The sequence below is a fragment of the Lolium rigidum genome, chromosome 3 (genome assembly GCF_022539505.1).
Source record: "Lolium rigidum isolate FL_2022 chromosome 3, APGP_CSIRO_Lrig_0.1, whole genome shotgun sequence".
NCBI lineage: Eukaryota > Viridiplantae > Streptophyta > Magnoliopsida > Poales > Poaceae > Lolium > Lolium rigidum.
Window position 1 is genome coordinate 365,942,428 of NC_061510.1, and position 23,626 is coordinate 365,966,053.

General features: G+C 39.8%; 1 protein-coding gene across 1 annotated transcript; it reads left to right on the forward strand.

Annotated features, from left to right (window-relative positions):
• The first annotated feature begins 2,757 nt into the window (after window positions 1-2,757).
• On the forward strand, window positions 2,758-7,894 carry LOC124704230 (GATA transcription factor 19-like). Its single transcript, XM_047236472.1, has 8 exons — window positions 2,758-2,945; window positions 5,651-5,737; window positions 5,819-5,934; window positions 6,694-6,810; window positions 6,919-7,024; window positions 7,237-7,308; window positions 7,384-7,457; window positions 7,629-7,894. The coding sequence occupies exons 1-8, from the start codon at window positions 2,781-2,783 to the stop codon at window positions 7,693-7,695; spliced, it is 804 nt and encodes a 267-aa protein (XP_047092428.1). The 5' UTR covers window positions 2,758-2,780; the 3' UTR covers window positions 7,696-7,894.
• Window positions 7,895-23,626: the final 15,732 nt, after the last annotated feature.

Consider the following 23,626-nt stretch of genomic DNA (forward strand, 5'->3'; position numbering starts at 1 on the left):
GGTACTTTAAAATGATTTTTGACAATTTTAGGGCCAAACAGTAGCACACTTGTATTTCAAATTTGAATTAATTTTGGAAAATGTCCAAAAAAAACTCATTTAAATGGGCAAAGTAGCTATAAATTGAAAAAATTCGTCACATGCGATATAATTTCCGAGCAAATTGGAATGGTGACATTGCATTTGGTTCACAAAAAACCCAGTTTTGGCACTAACAAAATGGAAACTTTTTTTAGGGGAATATGGAAACTCATTTTACAGCGACAAAAAATTGGAACCTCCTTTTGCAACTTTTAATTACCATGCCAAGACGCACCTCTCTTCCAAATACAGGCACGCTATCATAAACTACACCATGGACATGGTTCTCCCCGTGGTCATTTGGCTTGAAAGTCAAGATAGCCATACATTTTGAGACCACCTTTAAAAAATATATATATATTAAGTTTGGTATTCTTTTTGGCAACCTGACACATAAAAGGACTCTACGTGAAAGAATTTTACGATTTTTTCTTCATTTTCTTATATTTTTCAAAATGAGGCCAACATTATCAGCATGGTCATTCATAGCAAGAGGTTGAATCTTCCAACTTCGTTTGTGGCTAATGTATAGAATCTTACTTGGGTACCTTAAAATAAATTTGGCATATTTTGGACCAAACTAGAGCACACTTCTAGTTTAAATTTGAACTAATTTTGGAAAATGTCCAAAAACTCATTTAAATGGAAAATAGCTAGAAATAGAGAAAAAAATCATATATGGAAATTGGCCATCGTATATGGTCTAGTTTTCATAAAAATTGGAAGGGTTTCATTTTGCACCATATTATTTGCACTTGCTTCATAAAAAAGCTAGTTTTGAAAGTAATAAAATGGAAACTCATTTTTGTGACAAAAATATGAAAAATACTTTAATTTTTTTGTTTTCTATGCCAAGATGCACCTCTCTACAAAATATGGGCACACTATCATGAAGTATGACATGGATATGGCCCCCACTTTGACATTTCATTAGAAAACAAATATAAGTCATACATGACAACCCATTTTGAGAACACTTTCTTAAAAAAAAATATTACAAGTTCGGTATTTTTCATGGAAACTAGGTCACATAAAAGGACTCCATGCAAAAGGATTACATTTTTTGAGTTTACTACATTTTTTGTGTTATGTTTTCAAAATGGGGATAAAATTGTCAGCATGTTCATTCATAGAAAGGAATTGAATCTTTCACCTTACTTTGTGCATTGTGCATAGAATCCTACTTGAGTACCATAAATAATTTTTGACAATTTTTAGGACCAAACTAGAGCACACTTGTAGTTCAAATTAATAATTTAGAAAAATATTGCAATTAATTTTATCAATGGAATATAGCCAAAAATTGAAAAATTGAAATATTTTGGCGATAGGACTCCAATGGGTCTACTTTTGTGTGAAAATGTTAGCCGTATCATTTTGCATCTTATTTGTGGTACTTGCTTCACATAACCTAATTTATTGACACTTAGAAAATGTAAAATCATTTTTTTGTGACAAAAATTTGAAAACGTCTGTTTGCCCTATTGTTTCTGATCCAAGGTGCACAATGTGACATGAATATAGCCGAAGATTGGAACATAATGATGAACTCTGCCTCCGAGTTGCCATGCCTCCCGTGCGAGACAAAACACACCTGCGTGAGGCCCGAAGCATCTTCGGTTTGCCATGGCGCCAGAGCTCCTCCAGGAAGTACTTATTGTACTGTGCTAGGGACGGCTAGCCCCGATTTGGGTAGGATGATGACAATGAGCTCTGATTTGGGAAGGATGACGTTGAGGAGGATAGACAGTGCTAGGATTTGAGAGAGAGGTAGGACTCAATGAGGCAATGTTCATAACTAGCAAAGAGGGCCCAACTCGACCTAATGGTTGTAAATGACAACGCGGGACCAACTAGAGCAAACGGTCCCACTATCAGCATTTAGTGTGTCCCACCTGTAATAATCGATCTAACTTTCAAAAAACTTATGGTCCACCCATGTCCGTATCTCATGCTCCCACATTTTACTGGCCCACTAATAATCACAACATTTTACTGTCCCACTAATAATGGTCAAAGGCTTTGACTTGACGAAAATGCTACGTCTGATCAGTCATGAGGCTAGCTTGGAGGGAGGAGGGCAAAATTGAGCAAATATATTCGCAATGGGCAAACTTAGCAGTGCTAACTAAGGGCACAAAAACAGTTAACCCTTTTTAATTAGTTGTCCTTTTGCACGACTATAGACGCTTAAAGCATGTTCCAAAAAGTTCATAGAATTATGATAATGTTAAAGCATATTAAAATACATGCATTGTACATTTGATATAATCTAAACCAATATCTTGAATTTGTGATGTTTAGAATGATAACTGAATTTTGCATGTGAAGTGGCACCCCTATCATGTAGTCCAAGATCCGCCACGGGCTACAAGCAAATGCAAGTCTAAGCCATAATTCATGCCCCTTAAACTAGTGCAAAACTTATACAATGCCCTAAAAATACTTACAAAACTCCCTCCTAAGGTTACGAGGTAATCAAAAGCGCTATTCAGTGTTTCACCATCTCATCCCAAGAACCGCTATCCAGCTTTAGAGACGGAAGCCCGAAATACGTAGCCCTTGGGCACACGGGCAGACACCGTAAATGCGTGTACATAATCCATCGCACGTGCGCGCTCCTGCCCATCCCCCACACGTGTGCGCCCGGCCCCTCTCTCCCGGGTCCCGGCCCATCCCGACCGTCCGATCCCCAGCCGATGGCGGCGGAGCCCGCGGCGGACGGCCGCGATCCCCCGGCGACCGCGGCTCCCGGCGACGACGACGCCGCGGCGGCGGAGGCGCTCCTTAGCGCGGCGTCGGAGCAGCTGACCCTGGTGTACCAGGGGGAGGTCTACGTCTTCGACCCCGTCCCGCCCCAAAAGGTCGTGCCTTCTGCACCGTTCGCTTCACTTTTTTTCTTTTCCGTTGGTGCCCCGTTGAACCGTGTTGACTTTGTCTGCGTTGGGAGAGGATTAGCGAGCGCGGGCGCCGAACTACGCGCAATTGACATACGTTTATTGGTAGAATTCGATCGTTCTATCGATTATCATGTTCCCTACGGTCGAATGTGGATATGGAGATGATTCCTCCGATTTTCAGCCGAGTAGCATCTGCCGAATTGCACTGATGAAATGGCCTTTTATTGATTGAACTTTCAGAGGAATTGGTTAGTATATAGATAGTCTTTTTTATTTGAAGCAAACAGGGAATGTTTGCACCGTTGCAGAATTGGATGACTTCGCCAAAAGATGTGTCCTCTATGACTGTTCTGTCGTTCTAGCTTTTAGGGAAGGGGCTAATGTAGTAATATGTGCTTACATTTGGTTAACTGTCATTAATTTGGCTATGCCTATCCTCTCTTGGTGGAATCGACTTTTCTGTGCTCAATTGTTGAACTATGTGCCATTTTCTTCGATAGATTTCAGACATTCCTTGCCCCGGTACCCATGTCTGAAACCACCAAACTTACAGCATCCAGGTTTTGAAGGCCTCGGGGAGCTCAAAGTGTAACCCCCAGACATTTACCAAACTACAGAGGCTACTCCCATTACAGCATCACAGCAAACGATCTAGCAGAGAACACTATTGACAGCTAAAGGAAGACAGGCACTAGCCCCTGGGTACAACCCTGAAGTGTTCTCCATCTCCAATCAGCACCAGCGCATTCCTCCAGTGTCCTTGCTAGATCAGCTGCAGTATTCTTCCAGTCATCTCCATCAGAGCGAAGATGATTCTGCAACACCACTTCCATCTGTGTCTTCGAGCGCTTCTCCGGTGTCAGCCAGGATTCGACCACAACAGCAGCGGTGGAGCACGTGCCAATGCCTCCAGAGTGTACACCACTGTGTTCAGCTTTTCTTTTTCTCTCCCTTGGAGCAGGATGCTCCACTGAGCAAGCATGTAGGAAGTTTTTCGGCACAGCACCTGCATACCAGGCCATGGAGCACGGGCCAATGCCTCCAGAGTGTTCACCACTGTGTTCAGACGTTTTGCCTGCTTGATGTGCTTTAATGATTGATGTAGTGAAGTGGAGGTTAATATGGTTGATGAATAGTTGATCAGATGCTGCAATATTTGGTTAAGCATGATTTTTTAAATAAATTTTGTAATTATCTCCTGTAGACTATCAAGTTTGGTTAGTAACTGAAACTGCCATTCCTGTTGTCTTGTTTTTCTCATATTATTCTCAAATTTCTTACGTTTTTATTTTGCTCTGCTAGGGTTATGCTCTATTGCGTTTGTGTATCCATTTATCTGTTATTAAAATGTTTTTTCAGGTGCTATATTTGAGTATTAGGGTATGGTTGTTGATGGTCTTGGGACACAGTTATTGCTTCGACAAAAGACCCACCATCTTAACATGTTAGCAGGGCATAGCCTACTAGGTGGTTGTACTGAATTGGGCAAAAATGGAAGTCCATTTTCTCTGTTTCTGTGCACACATGCACTCTGGGGACATTTTCTTCGAGAAAAAACGTAAGAAGTTCTGTGTCTCGATGCATTTATACAAGTGAGATGGAGTTTTTGATACCATTGGGGGGTGATGTCACGAGACCCACTTCTGACCTTCACCCGTATCCGGCCCTCGTCCTGATCGGGTCGTGCAGGCTTGCGATGTTTGTCCGTGCGGCATCGATGACAGCAGTGTTGCGCTGCTTCCAGATATACCACTCCATAAGCATGATCACCACAGAGGTTGCTCTTGCGTGAGGCAGGAGGGGATTGTTGGACGGCCTGCTGTCAGCAATGCATAACGTTTTCTCCAACGATGAGCTCGGATGGTCAATCGGACCCAAGAAAGCACTTGTGCCATAAGGTGCGGGAGAAGGTATCCCCGTGAGGAGGTGGGACATGGTCTCCTCCGGGTTTTTAATTAGAGTTGAGAAAGGTATTGTGTTTTCTGGATCTAGGGTAACAGGTTTCCGTTAGAAAACAGGTATTCTTGTGATCATTAGTTTTGGTCTACCTTAATTCATCAAATAGAGTTATACTGTATTATTTAAATACAAAATCTTTGCTGATGCAAAACATAAAAGCCTCTATTTTATCTTTATCCTTATATAACACAAGAAGGGAAATTAATGTAGCATTAAGAATCAGATAGTGGCATGAATTGCTTATATATAAGAGCATTTAATGCTCCTGATGAAGGATTTACTTGAAAAAGAACTTTAAATCGACATATGCCTTTAAATAAAGAACCGGTTAATTTCTGTGATGACAGTAAGGATGATGTGCATTGCATGCAGCTAACCTGTCATGAATAAACTCTCTCCGTGTTAAATAGTTTTGGTACCATTAGATTGAGGTTTTTATAAGGTACAACTGATGTATTGACCATGTGACCTTGCCCACAATAACTCAATATGATGTGCTGTACCTAATCTTTATTGCTTATCTTTTCAGCTTTTCCTGTTCTATGTCAGTTGTGATGCGACCATATTAAGTTTAAAGGGCCATCATATAATAAATTCACTTTTGACAAACCATCGCTCAAGTGTTTGGGTGATTATATCTTCATGGTCATTTGTAGGAGTAGTTGATTTGTTTTACACTTTTGACTAGCTGTTTTCTTATTGTTATACAGGTTCAAGCTGTTATATTGGTGCTTGGAGGGTGCGACGTGCCTCCTGGTTTAGTAAGCATGGCTGGATCTACCGTGTATGGTGAAAAGGTATCATCAGCTGTAGAATTTCTATAACAAGGTTGTGTGAATATTTCTAGTTTCTCTAAGAGCTTTATCTCATGTCTCCAGAGTACAACTGTGGCTGCCAAAAGGGTAGCTTCTTTAATAAGGTTTCGCGAGAAGAGGAAGGAAAGGTGTTTTGATAAGAAAATAAGATACGGAGTGCGCAAGGAAGTTGCCCAAAAGTACAAACTCATTCCATGCCCATTCTCTTCTAGGTGTTGCCATAGAGTTATTAGCTTCTTGGATACAAAAACTGTAATACATTATGAAGCAAGCAGAATTTGAGTACTTACCACAGGTTTAGACCATAGAAATGAAGATGTACTGCTTTCTGCATTCACAATGCCACAATCTTCTTTGACAAAAAAACTATAATTTAACCTAATTAATCAATTTCTCAGCGTCATGTCTAGCCTACCATTCTGAGACAACTTGTTGGTCTTGAATAGTTACCCAATCACTAATGTCCGAGCATAAATTTTAAGTAGTAGCATGTCAAATATGCATAGTGGAATGTTAATCTCTCACAATATCTGTGCGCCAGAGGTTCTAACTAAAGCATTCTGATACATTACTAGTCTATTTGTTTGTAATTGCTAGCTTTCATGGTTCTCATAAGAAAAGTGATAGCACTTCTTTGCAGTTAGTTTTTTTTTTTGAGGGAACTTCATTGCAGTTAGTTGGTTGTCAAACCTTGACATTTGTTGGTTTAGGAAGAAATATCACGTTACTGTATGCATGAGTTGGCACTGAATCAAGCAACTAATTCAGATTTCTACAGATTTGATTTATCCTTACCTTGGAAGCCAATCATCTTCTGCTTACTGTTCCTAGTATAAATCCATATCTGGCAGTCAGGAGACTGCTCTTGATCTTTTGTTGTCTTATGGACTATTTATTTCATACACCCAATATATATACTCATTCACTATCACTATCAGGATGAAACGGCGTAAGGGACAGTTTGCTGGCAGGGCAGATTTTGGTGATGTTGCATGCTCTTCTGCAGCTCGTGTCTCCCCAGCTTATGGTGAAGATGATCATTTCCGAGAAACCCAGTGAGTGAGTTGTGATGACGTCTGTATGTGCAAATCATGTTTTATGTTTTTAAATACACAAGGTTTTCCCTGTGTTTATTGTGTGATAATGTTGGTTTGCTTCCTTAGTTGCCAAAACTGTGGCATCAGCTCACGGCTTACTCCAGCAATGCGTCGGGGGCCAGCCGGTCCAAGGTCCCTCTGTAATGCTTGTGGTCTAATGTGGGCAAATAAGGTACTTTCTTCACTTATAGTAACCTTTGATGCCTGCTATGTTTCCTCTTTGTAAAAGCATGTAAAAAAGGTAAAGCAGTAATGCTCGTGAATCTAATAAAATTCCTAAAATTGTAACTTGGTTAACAATTTCCTAACTTATCACATGCTGATGTTTATGATCCCTACTTTCCATTTGCCACATTTCTACTACTTACACTCAAATAATTTCAGGGTACTCTAAGAAGTCCTTTGAATGCCCCCAAAATGACCATGCAGCAGCATCCCACCAATTTGAGTAAAATGGTGCGTCAGGTTTGTGATATGACTTGTTCCATTGAACATTGCACTTACAGTATATTTGTATTTCTTCTTGCGCAGGACAACGCGAGTGATGAAAAAGAAATTGTTTGTGCTGACCACAATCATACCACAATCAAAATGGACTCTGGGATGTAAGCATTCCCCCCTTCACTGCATCTCAAAGTCACAGTCTAGCAGATAATAGTTATGGTCCTTAGGGTTCAAATGGGAAACTTTAGGAAGCCTGACTTAATTCATTTTTCTCAAAACACCAATTATGAATTATGTACTACCATCATCTAACCCTCACGTTTCTTGATCAGGAGTCCAGAACAAGACCAGAAACCAGAACTGCGCCCAGCGACGGAAGACAGCATGACAGAATCATGACACTATGACAGGTCTTCAACTTCAAGTGTATAAACTGAGACATAGGTTTTTGTCAGATATTCCTGACTTAGAATGATGTGCAAGGCAGCAAAACTAACAAAAGCATGCATTACAATGTGCCATATTTATCCCCTCCATGTAATTACACTGTACCCAAATTCGGAATGCACAAAATCTAGCAATGTAATCTATTTTAACATTCTTGGCAGTTATCTGCTAGTAATTTAAAGCTGTAAGATTTACCTTGGAAGAAAATGGGGAAAAAATATAAGTAGAATCTAGTCATGGTCTGACTTGAACCTGAGTATGTACATCGCAAAAAAGAAACAGTTGATTTCAGTCAGGCGGCAAAAATTGTGCTGGGGATTGATATGGTATTCTCTGGAAGGGGAGGAAGGCGTGGCTACATGTCTGGACCCCTAGGAACCTAGGAGCGCGAATCAGGATCTTCTGAAAATCACGCTCTCAATCTCAGAGCAAGGTGGCCCTGGCTGATAACGAGAGACCCTGGAGGCGCTGAGCGAGTTTTAATGAGTTGCCTGCCATCTTTGCTGGAAATGCATTTGAAGTTGGGAAAGGCGAACAACTGCACATTTGGTCAGTTAAATCGATCAGTGGCCGTGGTGTGGAGGAAAATCGCCCCTTTGATCAATTCTTTGGGTAGCCACAAATTGAAGCATGAGCTTGGCATCTTTCACATCGATGACAACCTCTGCAGTAGCTAGAAAAAGTCTCCCCAAAATAGTAGTGGGAGTTGTAACAAGTTGATGTCGGCAGGACATAGACGTGGCAACAAATTGTTTCACTGTGCAAGGTTGAAAATGTATTGAACTAGCTAAGTAATAACCATGATTTGCTAACATATTGTAATAAGAAACAACCACATTAAGTCATTAGGGTCAGGTCAGTTTGGTCACTTCATCCATTAGAGCACCCACGGTGCATAATCCTTTTTATTAGATATTTATGTATTTTTCTATTACACTTAGCAAAATTAAACATTTTTTTATTTCCTTACAACTTATTTGCTCAACACATACATATTGGCGCTACATATTTGTATATAACATTTGTATTTCATTATAACTTATTCTATCAATATACTATTAAGACTAATATATGCCCCATTACACTTAGCAAAACTAATTACATTTTTTACTTATTTATAACTCATTGTACATATATCAGTACATGTATAGTCTATATATTTTTTACACTTAGCAAAATTAACCACATTATCTATTTTGTATTGATCATTTGATTGAACCATACTATTGTAACTCGTATATCTATAGTGCAAGCAAAATTAACAAGGTTACACTATCCTTGAATATGAATGTAAGATGTTATTATTATAGCATTGCAAATACGCTTACTCGATTTGAACCACATTTTGCAATGACAGTCATTTAGTCAACTCATTTATATTGAGGCATTGCCCTCTAATAACCCTTTGTTTAGACTGCTCATAGTGAGAGTAACTTCAGTAGTAACATCACACTTTTCAAGAAAAAATGCTGATGTGGCAATGACTTAATAAGGAGAGAGGGGATGGAGTAACATAGCTAGTTACTGTAACATCACACTTTTCAAGGCACAATGAGTCTATAAGCTAATTAATGCGTGCAACTATGACACTATCTTGATGTTACTACCCACTATAAAGGTAGTAACATGGACTAGTAACATATGCATGTTACTAGTCTAAGTTACTCCCCACTATGAGCAGCCTTAGTGAATCTTCTTGGAACTAACAAAAACATAAAGGGGGAATCATATGCCACCATGGATTGGTTTATGCTACTTAGATTTATAGTTTATATTGATATGTGTTGGCATCAATTCAGTATTTTTAACTATCTTGCTAGAGAGGGATTTACAATGTATATATACTCTAACAAATATCTTGATAGAAGTTTCTAGTGTTTGTAATTTTCTAGCGTGTGTGTTAGTAAATAGCTAACTAAAGACATGTCTACAATTATTTTCTCGAATAGTCGACATTTGTTGTTTAACTTTTTATCATGAAGTAATTGTTCTCTTTGTTGCATTTTTCTTGCAAACAAGTATCTTTCATGTTGCATCGATACACGCAAATTCTCGGTGTTACAATAGTCCAATAGATAGACTGGGGACTGAAAAAATAATTTGTGGTTGAGGTTACTGTCTGGTGGCGTGGCAACAGGTCTGCACCCCCAAGACTAGGAGGACCCGAAGGAACCTGCATCTTGTGAAAGTTCGCTTTCAGAGCAAGGTGGTGCTGGCTGCAAATCTGCAACGAACTGATAACGCGAGATCCTGGAGGCGTGGAGCGAGTTTAACTTGCAGTCACAGTCAGGCGCGCATCAGAATCCGGTACGCATAGGATACTAGATCATAGATCCTCCTTGGCGACTTCGGCTGCTGCTGCCTCGCGGACTGCAGCTCCTGGTCGACCTCGACCATGGTGGCGCGCGACACGGGCGTGCCGCCAGCCAGCGCACGGCCGTAGGCCTCGTCGTCTTCCACGCTACCGCCGCCGTCCAGCGCCTTGCGCACGACGCGATGTATGTCGTACGACGTCAGCTCGTCCTGATCGGTGAGCTTCTGGAGCGCGCCTCGAAACCCGAGAGCAGTGGGGTCGCCGCCCCCTCCATTACTGGGCGCCGCACCCTTCGCCGTCGTCATCATCATCCTCGTAATCGGGGACGCTCTGCTCGTCTCGCTAGCTTCGCGCGTCGCTCAGCTCGAACTTCCAGAACTCCATCTCCGTGTCACGCCCGCGCTCTCGTCGTGGTCCTCCATCAGAGTCCGACTTGTAGAAAGAGATGCAACTCACAAATGTATTGATTGGGTGCATATGGCGTTACATATATAGGCCACGTACTCGACTATACAAAAAAGGAGGCGGGCCCAATAATAAATACAAAGATATGTATCGCTATACATAACTACAGAAGATACACATCCAGATATGCAAGGATATGTATCTCAACACCCCCGCGATCGAAGCGTCGCCGGTCGAACGCATAGACCGGACCGGAACTCCTCAAATGATGCCGTAGGAAGACCCTTGGTCATGATATCCGCAAATTGTTGGGAGGTGGGCACATGAAGTACTCGAATGTGTCCGAGGGCCACCTGTTCCCGAACAAAGTGGATGTCCAGCTCAATATGCTTGGTGCGGCGATGGTGGACCGGGTTGGAAGAGAGGTAGACGGCGGAGACGTTGTCGCAATAGACCACGGTGGCTTTGGCAACAGGACATGAGAGCTCAACGAGGAGTTGCCGCAGCCAAGAGACCTCGGCAACCGCGTTAGCAACAGCCCGGTACTCCGCTTCGGCGCCGGAGCGAGAGACCGTGGGTTGTCGCTTAGATGACCGGGAGATGAGCGAAGGTCCGAAGTAGACGCAGTAGCCGGACGTGGAGCGACGCGTGTCGGGGCAGCCTGCCCAATCGGCGTCCGAGTAGGCGACGATGTCCGTGGCGGTGGAGGCGTGGAGGAGAGGCCGAAGTCCATGGTGCCACGAATGTAGCGGAGGATCCGCTTGACCGCAGCCCAATGAGGATCCCGCGGAGCATGCATGTGAAGGCACACCTGCTGGACAGCGTACTGCAGCTCGGGGCGGGTCAACGTGAGGTACTGCAGGGCACCGACGATGGAGCGATAAAATGACGCGTCTGTAGCCAACGAACCATCCGTGGCGGAGAGCTTGGACTTCGTGTCGACAGGCGTGGTCGCGGGTTTGCAATTAAGCATACCAGCGCGGTCCAGGAGCTCGTGGGCGTACTTGCGCTGATGAAGGAAGAAGCCGTCGGTGCGACGTACGACCTCGATGCCGAGGAAGTAGTGCAGGGGCCCCAAGTCCTTGAGGGCAAACTCAGTGTAATATCCCAGGTTTAGAGGCAATAAAATGAGAGAACACCAAAGTGTGCATTGCATTCATGCATAGAAAATCCGGGGAATTTTCGCGCTTCAAATAAAACTTACCACAGTCACTGAAGTTTCACTTGACTTGCTGGAATTGAAGTAGATCATCAAGTCAAGCGCTATAAACTTCACTGTGATCTTTGCTAAAACCTTATTTTGGGTAGAGATGATTTGATCTATGGATTTGATCTATGGGCTAGATCAAATAGAAGTAGATTTACAACAAACAACACCTTAAGTAAGGGTCAACTATAAGATCTTATAAAGGATCTCAACATGACATTCCTTACAACAACACGTTCTTTAAGAATCAAACACTAACTTATTAACACTTCAAAGTTAGCAACTACTTTTGTGTGTAATTTAATTCACTTCTAAACTTATTAATAAATAAGGTAAATCACAGGGTCTAAAGTGCATAAAGGCTACACATTCTTATTTAAATCATAAATTATTAAATATATGGAATATCATAAAACTAAATCCATTTACATTACGAATTATAGTTCAAACTATTTGAATAAAATTAACTATGAGTACTTTGAAACTCATATGACCATGCCTTGGTGAAATCAAACAACAACTATCCAAATTTGAGGAATAACCTTCAATTTTAACCTTTTCACCAATATTATAATATAAATCCAATCCAATATGATATAGTGACTCATCAACAATAAATAAAACCATCCACAAGATATTTAGTAGCAAATGCCACTTGGCTATCCAAAAATAAATCATATGAGGGGATAAGGATCATGCCACATGGGATGAAAATATCTACATGACTTGCATCCCAAGCTTTGCCACCTCATGCTCAAAGGATTGCTATGGATGAGGGCATGACACCCAAGCACCTTACTCATCAAACCAACACAAGAGTCACCACTTATGTGTCATGATACTAGAGCTTGCCCAAGCCTATAAATAGAGCCACACCCTTCATCCATTTGCTCATCAAGTACCATGATACATGGGAACAAACACATAGAGCCACTCCATATGAATTATCTAGGATCAAGATGAAGAAGCTAGGAGGTGGAGGCATACCACAAGAAGAAGGTTTATCAGATTTCCTGAAGAACAAGCTACAGAATATTGCAAGGTAGAATCCCTAGGCAAACCATATATTTAGAGGATCATATCATCATCTCTTGAGTAGGACCTTAGGAAACCAATTCCATAATCATCACAATTTGGTATTAATTAGAAACCTAAGAATCTAAGTGAGTGTGATGAGAGGAATGATAAAGAGTGATTAGTGAGGAATAAGTGGATATTGTCTAATGCATGATTATACCTTGTAGATATAGATGATCAGTTAAACCCATGTTATTAATAGATCTCATCTATCACATAAAATAATAAGTATATCACTAGTAGTTAATCCCAAACCAATCCTCATGTCTTGTGTAGAGGAGTAATCCTAGTCAATTAAACATAACCCAACTATTGCTCACATCCTAAACCTAGTGGTGTATCACATTGGTGATCACTACTAAAACCCTAGACCAAGTCTGAAATCCAACCCATGGATTACTTTGGATTATAAGTAGAACCCTGCCATGCCTCATGCCTATTTCATACTTCAAATAGTGAAGTATTCCCAAAACCATAAACCTTTCACATAGGAATCACTTCACATAAAATATTAAACCCTACCTTTCCATCCTAGTAGACCAAATGAAGTAGTGTTCTATAAATTAAACCATCATTAGCAAATGCATTGCTAATTATAAACATAGGATCCATCTTAATTAGATCAAGCTAAAGTTTACTAAAACCAGATTAGTGATTATAGAACTTTCTTAACCATCTTCTTAAAACCTTAGGAATAATTCTCCACATAAAATCATGATTCATCCCATTCTCAACACCATTTAATTTAAACTCTAGCCATAATTTAGAATGCATATGAATAACCAATGTTGTTAAGCACATTATCAAAACCTAATAATATGGTTACCATGAAAATGAAATTAAACATATTTGATTCCTAAATAAAAAAAGGAATTGAAATGAATACATAAAAATCATGTCTATTTTAAGTTTAGAATGAATCTCACAACAATACTAATTTAATCCAACATTAAATATTTGTTTTGAACAACAAAATGATGCAGTAGTTACTATTGTCAAATCCTAATGAGATTCAAATACTTAGAAACCCGCAAAACAAACCAGAAATCAAATTTGAATACAAACCAGAATATAAAAACAGAAATAGAAAAGAAAACACAAAATAGAGAGAGAGAGAGGCCTTACCTGTCAGGCCGCAATAGCCCACGTAGCAGCCGCGTCGAAGCCCAAAAACCAGCCCAGCCCATCATTGAAACGGTCCACGCAGCGAATCGGTACCGAACAGAAGAAAACCATCGTCGTCTTCTTCTCTGGGAGCGACACAGCGACGAGCTCGCCGGCCACGTCCCTCGACGACGATAAGTCTGACCCCGGATGCTGCAGACTTCTCAGAACCACGCAGAACATCTCTCGCGTCCGAGCCTATCCAAAAGGGTCAAGATTCGCGCCCGAACTGTGCGTCACCGTCACCGTCGCATCTCCGTCGTCGCCGCCGGTGAAGTGACGGTTCTGACCTCGACAGGGGCTATAAATACAACCAGAGGAGCGCCGTGACATCCTTGTTCATTCCTATCCTTCCAATCTCTCTCTAGCTCCTCCTAAACATCATCCACGAGCAGTTTCTGCCGCCGGAGTCGGAGACGAAACCGTCGTCTGGGGTCACCCTAGCGTCGGTAGAGTAGCCCAGAAGATGCGCGTCACCTCAAGGAGCATCCTGGCGGAAGGAATTAAGCAGAGGAGTTCTCAATCGAGCGATTCGACTCGTTCCCTTTCACGGTGGCTCGCCGGAATCCGTAAAATAGGACTCGCCACCGTCACCAATCGTCGCCATCGAGCACACCATCAACCTCAGGGTGAGAATACGCATCTCTGGAGCCTATCATTTTGTTCTAGCATCCATCATAGCGTCCGATTTGATTTCTCGCCGGAGCCACCGCCGCAGCACCTCTCGCCGGTGATAGCTCCGGTGATCCCCTGGCAAATCCATCGCCACCAGCAGCTTCAGCGAGTCGAGGAGAGTCAAAATATCTCACTAGGCCGTCCTGGGGGGCATTAAAACGGCGGCGCCGTCCTCTACTGCCCGCCGGCGTCAAGCCGTCGGCGAGAGAGTGACGTGGCCGTGGGACCGGGAGACCTTTGACTTGGTCGTTGCCCCGTGGCAGGTGACCTAGATGCAGGTCCCACCTGTCTGTCTCTAGAGCTAGGTAACGAACCGGTACACTTAGTATTTTTGTTTTATTTCAAATTCCAGTAAAATACTAAAACTTTGAAAAATTATATCAAATCCATTTCAACTCAGAAAATTATGAATAATATATCAAAATGCTCACAAAAATAAACTCTATTCAAATAAAATATAAAACAAAAATGTGTGTCAAAATAAAAATTCACTTATTTTTATCTTTATTAATTATGTCTTTCTAATTGTTTAACATGCAAATTGAATTCAATAATTAGTGATGTTTCAAATTTAAATTTTAACTATTCAGTAACTAATTAAAATGTTAAGATTAATTTTCTTTATCATATTTGCATTAACTTAAATATTAGTGGTAATTCATAAACCCTAACTAGTAATTATTTTAACTCTTAAACCCTCTAAAAATTAATAGCATGTTAAAATTATTAATAACTTTATTCCAAGTACTTAATCACATTAATTCTAGTACCAAGTATTACTTTAAGAATTGGATCATAATTTAGAAACCCTAGTTTTATTATAAGTTAGAATCTGGATCCCATTATTATATGTGATCATTTGAAATTGCTTTAACCCTAAACCCTAGTTGCTTATCACATGTGATCATGTGAATGTCACCTTACATAGGGAACCATATTATGTGACCAACAAATACAAGACATGATCCACTAGCATAAAACCAAGTCACATGAGATTATCATTTCATGTTCCTATTCTTAATTAAAACCTACATGATGCATTAGTATCACCTAGGTATAAACCCTAATTTGTTAATTGAATTAGTACCATTGATCACCACTCCTATATACCATACCATTAAGATCAACCTCAATCATTAAACCCTAGTAGAACCATAATGATAAACCCTAGTATCAACTTTGTGTAGCAAATCACATCACATGCTCCTATCCAACTAAACCCTATTAAAGAAATGATAAACCATTTAGTTTAGAAGCAATTAGAGATCACTTAATGAAGCAGTTGTGAAACCATAGTAACCTTAATAGCTAGTTTATAGAACCATCTTGACCATCATCCTTTGATATGATGCTTAGAAGAAACCATAGCAATAAACCTACCAATACTTGCTATATAGAAACCCATTCCAAGTTAAGAACCAACTAGTTCTTATTAGTGAAATTAAATGAACCAATAGTAAACCCTAGAGTTACATAGCTCCTATGTATAGTAGTTCATATCCTTATTTAACTTGTTCTTCAAAAGTTATTCTTTTGAAGTACAAATATCAATCAAACCTTAGAAGCCCTAATCCTTCTTGGAAATACTAAATATTTCTTAAACAACATGTTCTTCAAAAGTTATTCTTTTGAGGTATAGTAGAAGTAATCATCAACCATGTTCTGTAGAACTTAAGGTTGACAACTGTTCTTTAAATTTTATTCCACTATTATCCTTTGTATGTATGCTTGTTATGTTGCATCATATTACTTGTGTATGATCTTAATATCACCAACTTTAATAAGAACCTTGTTTGAGAACCATCCTAAAAGTGCAACACACCTTAAAGAAATCTTTACAACTCATACATCCTAAATCATCGAGATTAGGTTACGCTCGGGACGATTGCATCTCATACTATGCATTATAGCATCTTTGCCAGTTCTTTAAACATTGTCCTTACCGGACAATGATGGTATTTCAGAATTTGGAGTTCTCACGTATTGAAGCTTTTGCCTGCATAATCTTGCAGTCAAGAAAGGCAAGTTCATCGCTTGCTCATGTCATTTGATTATTTTTATCAAACTATATGCAAAGTACTATACTTATCACTCATGCATTGAAAAGCAAAGTATTATTTTACAATTATGAATATGACTATGTGGTGGGCAATGGAACCATGGTATGTGTTGATTGGTGGAGGTTCCATTGCACGGGTACTATTCATCTAGGACTAAGTACCAATGCCGTCCGAGTGATTCTAGCGCCGTACATATCGCGTTAACCATAAGATCTATAATGGCTCTGGGAAGTCGGTTGTATCTTTTCCCTCTCGCATGCCAACGGACTGGTGATAAGGGTTGCCCGGATCGGTCTATCTTTGGTAAAGGTGGGGACATGTGGTCCTGCACGGTCTACCATTAGATACAGGAGAGGGTAGACTTATTATTGGTCTATGAAGGATTGTAAGGGTTGTCCGGATCGGTCTATCTATGGTGTATAGGACAGGGCATATTAATTGTTCGGAACGGTCTACCTTATTGGTAAAGGTGAGAACAAAGGCCTGGGTCGGTCTACCCATAGATATAGGAGAGGACAGACTTACAAAAGGGTGGGTCCGCGAGGTCGCGGAGAAGGCGATGATTGGCTTGGATCTTATACTCGGGCCTCACACCAAGGAAGTGTGGACGGAATCTCGAGCCCGGTTGGCAACAAGGATAAGGTCTCTTATGGGAAAAGTAACGCACCTCTCGCAGAGGATACCGAATTGTGACCGTCACTCCCTGTTCCGGAAGGGAACTGCGAACGCGGCAGAAAGGAACTCCATGAAGTTCTAGTCAACCTCGTGAAGACCGACGGGCATAGTTTTCGAATAAAATAAACCTTTTGAAGAAATGTTTACAAAAACTTGCATTGGCCTATGACTTTCCGGTCTATGGCTGTAGCTAGTGCATGATACACATATTTCCTAATATGAACTTGCTGAGTACGCTCGTACTCATTCTATCTCGTTTGAACCCCCTTCTTAGAGCAATGCACCGAAGGAGAAACTACCGTGGAACTCGAAGACAAAGGAGTCAACTGCAACAAGATGAAGAATCCAATCAACGAAGTCAATGGAGTCAACTCCTGCATCAGTTATAATGGAAACCTAGACTAGTAATAGAAGGGAATCTTTCCCTAATCCTAGCACCTAAGTAGCTAGATTTCTATAGCAAACCAAGTAGCTCTTGAACTTGAGTTAGCAATAAGATAGATTACGAGTCGTTCTTCTGGAGCTTTATTTGAAGTTTTACCTCACTGTAAAGTAGGAGGTTGTGTGGATCTTATGTAAACTGTTCGTGTGTACTTCTATAGACATACCTTGGACTCGCATATGTTTCGTTGTACCACTCGAGAGATGTAATATGGGTGGAACGGTGTTTCACTTGTGTTATGTCAACGACTTGTGTACTACACCATGCAGTGGTACGCTGGGTCACCACAGCTGGTATCAGAGCAAATGCTTTGACCCTAGGATTAAAACCCTTTAAAGGAGACCTATAGGTTTGGTAGTGTCTATAGGAAGTGTATTAGTTAAGTCAACTATGCTAAACCAACTATTCTTTTGACTTGAGATGGGTATTCACTTGAGAATAATCCTGACACACTTGAGTCAATTTTTCTTATCTATCTTTCTTAAGTAAAATTAGTTAGTTATCTTGCTTCATTCCAAACAAATTAGAACACCATTGAAGCTTAAGATAATGGGTGGTAGTAGACCACGGTTGGTATACAATACATGGTAGTCCAAAGAGAGGATACAACCACAAGGAAGATATCCTATTGGAAGAAGTATACCAATGCAAGTTATGGTTAAGTAAGAGTCATTTAAAATGTCAAATACCTGATGATAACTAAAGGAGATAAGTTATGTGAGGTAGTATAGGTCTATGATGAGTCAATCATAGGAGGTAAGGAAGAGTGATAGGAGTATTTAAGTCTACTTTCCATGGTAGAGTTGGTAATCATACATGAATCACTTGGGAATCATGGTATGATGGAGTAGAACATCATAAGTACGATAACAAAAGGATGATAAGGAGTAGGATTTAGGGAATAGTTCGAAAGCTTAGGCCTTAAAATCCTAATAACTGTGCCAAGTATTCCAGAACCATAGTACTTAATTTAAAGAAGGCTTATTTAGAGCATATCACATAGAGAAATCCTAGAGTTATAGGTGGTATATTCTAAACAATCATGTGTTTAGAGTAGACATATTAGAAATAATTGTATTATAGGAAGTAGTTTTCAATAGCACATATATAGGGTATACTATTTTGTTAGTACTTCCAAAGAAAACTAGGTTAACTTCAACTATCCCAAGCCATTTTGTTTCAAGTTTGTCTCATTGCAAATGTGCAATTAAGATAAATGTTGAGGCAAATAGTAGAAATTCACGTATTTGTGCTAAGTATCACGACCTAAACCTATCTTATGTGGTGTTATATACTACACATCTGAACCTGATGTTTAGGGATGTCTTACCCAACTATTTTATTCAGGCATATCAGGATGTGTATTATAAACACAAAGCTGGATTTTCTTGGATTTTATTGGATTTTCATTGATTGACTAGATCCATACATGAAGTTTGACTTTGATATGCAAATGCATGTTGCAATATCAAGCTCTTACTTGATGTTATAGGTCTAGAGGGTAAAGGTATTCGTGAGAGGAAGTGACGAATTATGAAGATTTGAAGACAAGATGAAGGTTCACTTAAAGAAGGAAGTAAAATTGTGGGAAGCAACCACAATACTCTAAAGGTAGGACCAATCAAAACTCACTTTTATCCTCAATCAAGGAGTACTTCAACATGGAAGTATCATGAAAGTGAGAAAAATAGTGAATATGGAGTAGTAGAAGTGGAGCCATATTCACTATGGAAGAAGGGAATGCAAGTGAAGTCACTTATAATACTATTTTCATAGTGTCAACAAGTGGTTATCTTGCAAAACAAACCCTAGAAGAAGGAAAATAGACAAGTGAAGTCGTAGCTGGTATAATAAGACCGCAGCTGATATAGGATAATCATGAAGAGAAAGTATGTGAAGTGAGGTACATCTTAACTAAAACTATGTAAGTAGCCACAGCTGGTAAGTAGATATTGACTAGAACCATAACATAGCCACAGCTGGTATCCAATAAGCCACATCTGGTACTAGGTAGTCTACAGCTGGTACCAGATAGCCCACAGCCTGAACATTTCTTTACCCTAAAAGAAAAGGGGATTCCGCAGCTAGTATTTCACAGCTGGTATTCCGTAGTTGGTAAATATTTAGTCGGAGAATTCATAATGGATACCCACAACTGAGTGGATACACCACAAAGAATTCTTCGTGAGACTCTAGAAAAGTACAAACTACAAGTTAGACCAAGACTAAACTTCTAACCTTGGAGTTTAATGATTAGAACAAAGGAAGTTTGAAGACCATTAGTAAACTCCAAGGGGGAGAGGAAGGTTGAAGGAGAAGTATTAAAATATGATTTGGAGTATGATAGACGGAGAAAAAGGTCTGAACTGAGAGGAAGTCCGATCTTATTTTTATAAGGTTGTTGGGAAGTACCCATATAATAGTACTCTCAGGAGGTTGTCAGACCAGAAGCCGAGGTTCATATCTCGAGGAAGTAAGGGTTAGACCTTAACTTGAGTGGGTAATTGTAATTACTCGAAACCAAGAGAACTCAAGTAAGTCCAAGATAATGAAGTTGGATGAAGAAGTTATCGGAGGACAATCAAAGCCTAAAAAGATACTATACAAAGGACTTTGACCATACCAAAACTAATAATTATTAGAAAGATTCCTTTCATGGAACCTAAAGAAACCAAAAGGAAGATAACTAGTATAAACTAGAGGCCATGATTGGATGGACTAAATGAGTCTAATCCATTCGTAGGACTAAACAACCAGGACCATGCCTATTGTAAATACCTTACCAAGTACCATTACTTTCGTTATGGTAGTAAGGGAAAGCAATACCCTACTTTAAATGAATCCTTTAGAATCGAGGTTTGAACATCGCAGCTGGTACACCATAGTGCCATATTACATCGCAGCTGGATTACCGCAGCTGGTAGAACCAAGTTTTGAGTACCCAAATAGGAAGATGTCACCACAACCATTAGTTAAGTCCATTAACACCATAAGATGTCTTAATCCAAGAATCTTTGGATAGTAAGCCTATAAGCTTAGAGTGTTGGAAGAAATCATAGAATAGCAGGCAGTATCAGTGCCAGACATCAGAAGACTCCAGGAAGGATCTGGACAAGGGATATATTCCACTATATCTAGTGGGATCACCATGGAGTTGAAGGATGGTGATCTGTTCAAGACATTTCAACATTCCGAAACATGAGAGCGTTCGAACTTCGGGACGAAGTTCAGTTTAAGGGGAGAGGCTGTAATATCCCAGGTTTAGAGGCAATAAAATGAGAGAACACCAAAGTGTGCATTGCATTCATGCATAGAAAATCCGGGAATTTTCGCGCTTCAAATAAAACTTACCACAAGAATCGAAGTTTCACTTGACTTGCTGGAATTGAAGTAGATCATCAAGTCAAGCGCTATAAACTTCACTCGTGATCTTTGCTAAAACCTTATTTTGGGTAGAGATGATTTGATCTATGGGCTAGATCAAATAGAAGTAGATTTACAACAAACAACACCTTAAGTAAGGGTCAACTATAAGATCTTATAAAGGATCTCAACATGACATTCCTTACAACAACACGTTCTTTAAGAATCAAACACTAACTTATTAACACTTCAAAGTTAGCAACTACTTTTGTGTGTAATTTAATTCACTTCTAAACTTATTAATAAATAAGGTAAATCACAGGGTCTAAAGTGCATAAAGGCTACACATTCTTATTTAAATCATAAATTATTAAATATATGGAATATCATAAAACTAAATCCATTTACATTACGAATTATAGTTCAAACTATTTGAATAAAATTAACTATGAGTACTTTGAAACTCATATGACCATGCCTTGGTGAAATCAAACAACAACTATCCAAATTTGAGGAATAACCTTCAATTTTAACCTTTTCACCAATATTATAATATAAATCCAATCCAATATGATATAGTGACTCATCAACAATAAATAAAACCATCCACAAGATATTTAGTAGCAAATGCCACTTGGCTATCCAAAAATAAATCATATGAGGGGATAAGGATCATGCCACATGGGATGAAAATATCTACATGACTTGCATCCCAAGCTTTGCCACCTCATGCTCAAAGGATTGCTATGGATGAGGGCATGACACCCAAGCACCTTACTCATCAAACCAACACAAGAGTCACCACTTATGTGTCATGATACTAGAGCTTGCCCAAGCCTATAAATAGAGCCACACCCTTCATCCATTTGCTCATCAAGTACCATGATACATGGGAACAAACACATAGAGCCACTCCATATGAATTATCTAGGATCAAGATGAAGAAGCTAGGAGGTGGAGGCATACCACAAGAAGAAGGTTTATCAGATTTCCTGAAGAACAAGCTACAGAATATTGCAAGGTAGAATCCCTAGGCAAACCATATATTTAGAGGATCATATCATCATCTCTTGAGTAGGACCTTAGGAAACCAATTCCATAATCATCACAATTTGGTATTAATTAGAAACCTAAGAATCTAAGTGAGTGTGATGAGAGGAATGATAAAGAGTGATTAGTGAGGAATAAGTGGATATTGTCTAATGCATGATTATACCTTGTAGATATAGATGATCAGTTAAACCCATGTTATTAATAGATCTCATCTATCACATAAAATAATAAGTATATCACTAGTAGTTAATCCCAAACCAATCCTCATGTCTTGTGTAGAGGAGTAATCCTAGTCAATTAAACATAACCCAACTATTGCTCACATCCTAAACCTAGTGGTGTATCACATTGGTGATCACTACTAAAACCCTAGACCAAGTCTGAAATCCAACCCATGGATTACTTTGGATTATAAGTAGAACCCTGCCATGCCTCATGCCTATTTCATACTTCAAATAGTGAAGTATTCCCAAAACCATAAACCTTTCACATAGGAATCACTTCACATAAAATATTAAACCCTACCTTTCCATCCTAGTAGACCAAATGAAGTAGTGTTCTATAAATTAAACCATCATTAGCAAATGCATTGCTAATTATAAACATAGGATCCATCTTAATTAGATCAAGCTAAAGTTTACTAAAACCAGATTAGTGATTATAGAACTTTCTTAACCATCTTCTTAAAACCTTAGGAATAATTCTCCACATAAAATCATGATTCATCCCATTCTCAACACCATTTAATTTAAACTCTAGCCATAATTTAGAATGCATATGAATAACCAATGTTGTTAAGCACATTATCAAAACCTAATAATATGGTTACCATGAAAATGAAATTAAACATATTTGATTCCTAAATAAAAAAAGGAATTGAAATGAATACATAAAAATCATGTCTATTTTAAGTTTAGAATGAATCTCACAACAATACTAATTTAATCCAACATTAAATATTTGTTTTGAACAACAAAATGATGCAGTAGTTACTATTGTCAAATCCTAATGAGATTCAAATACTTAGAAACCTGCAAAACAAACCAGAAATCAAATTTGAATACAAACCAGAATATAAAAACAGAAATAGAAAAGAAAACACAAAATAGAGAGAGAGAGAGGCCTTACCTGTCAGGCCGCAATAGCCCACGTAGCAGCCGCGTCGAAGCCCAAAAACCAGCCCAGCCCATCATTGAAACGGTCCACGCAGCGAATCGGTACCGAACAGAAGAAAACCATCGTCGTCTTCTTCTCTGGGAGCGACACAGCGACGAGCTCGCCGGCCACGTCCCTCGACGACGATAAGTCTGACCCCGGATGCTGCAGACTTCTCAGAACCACGCAGAACATCTCTCGCGTCCGAGCCTATCCAAAAGGGTCAAGATTCGCGCCCGAACCGTGCGTCACCGTCACCGTCGCATCTCCGTCGTCGCCGCCGGTGAAGTGAC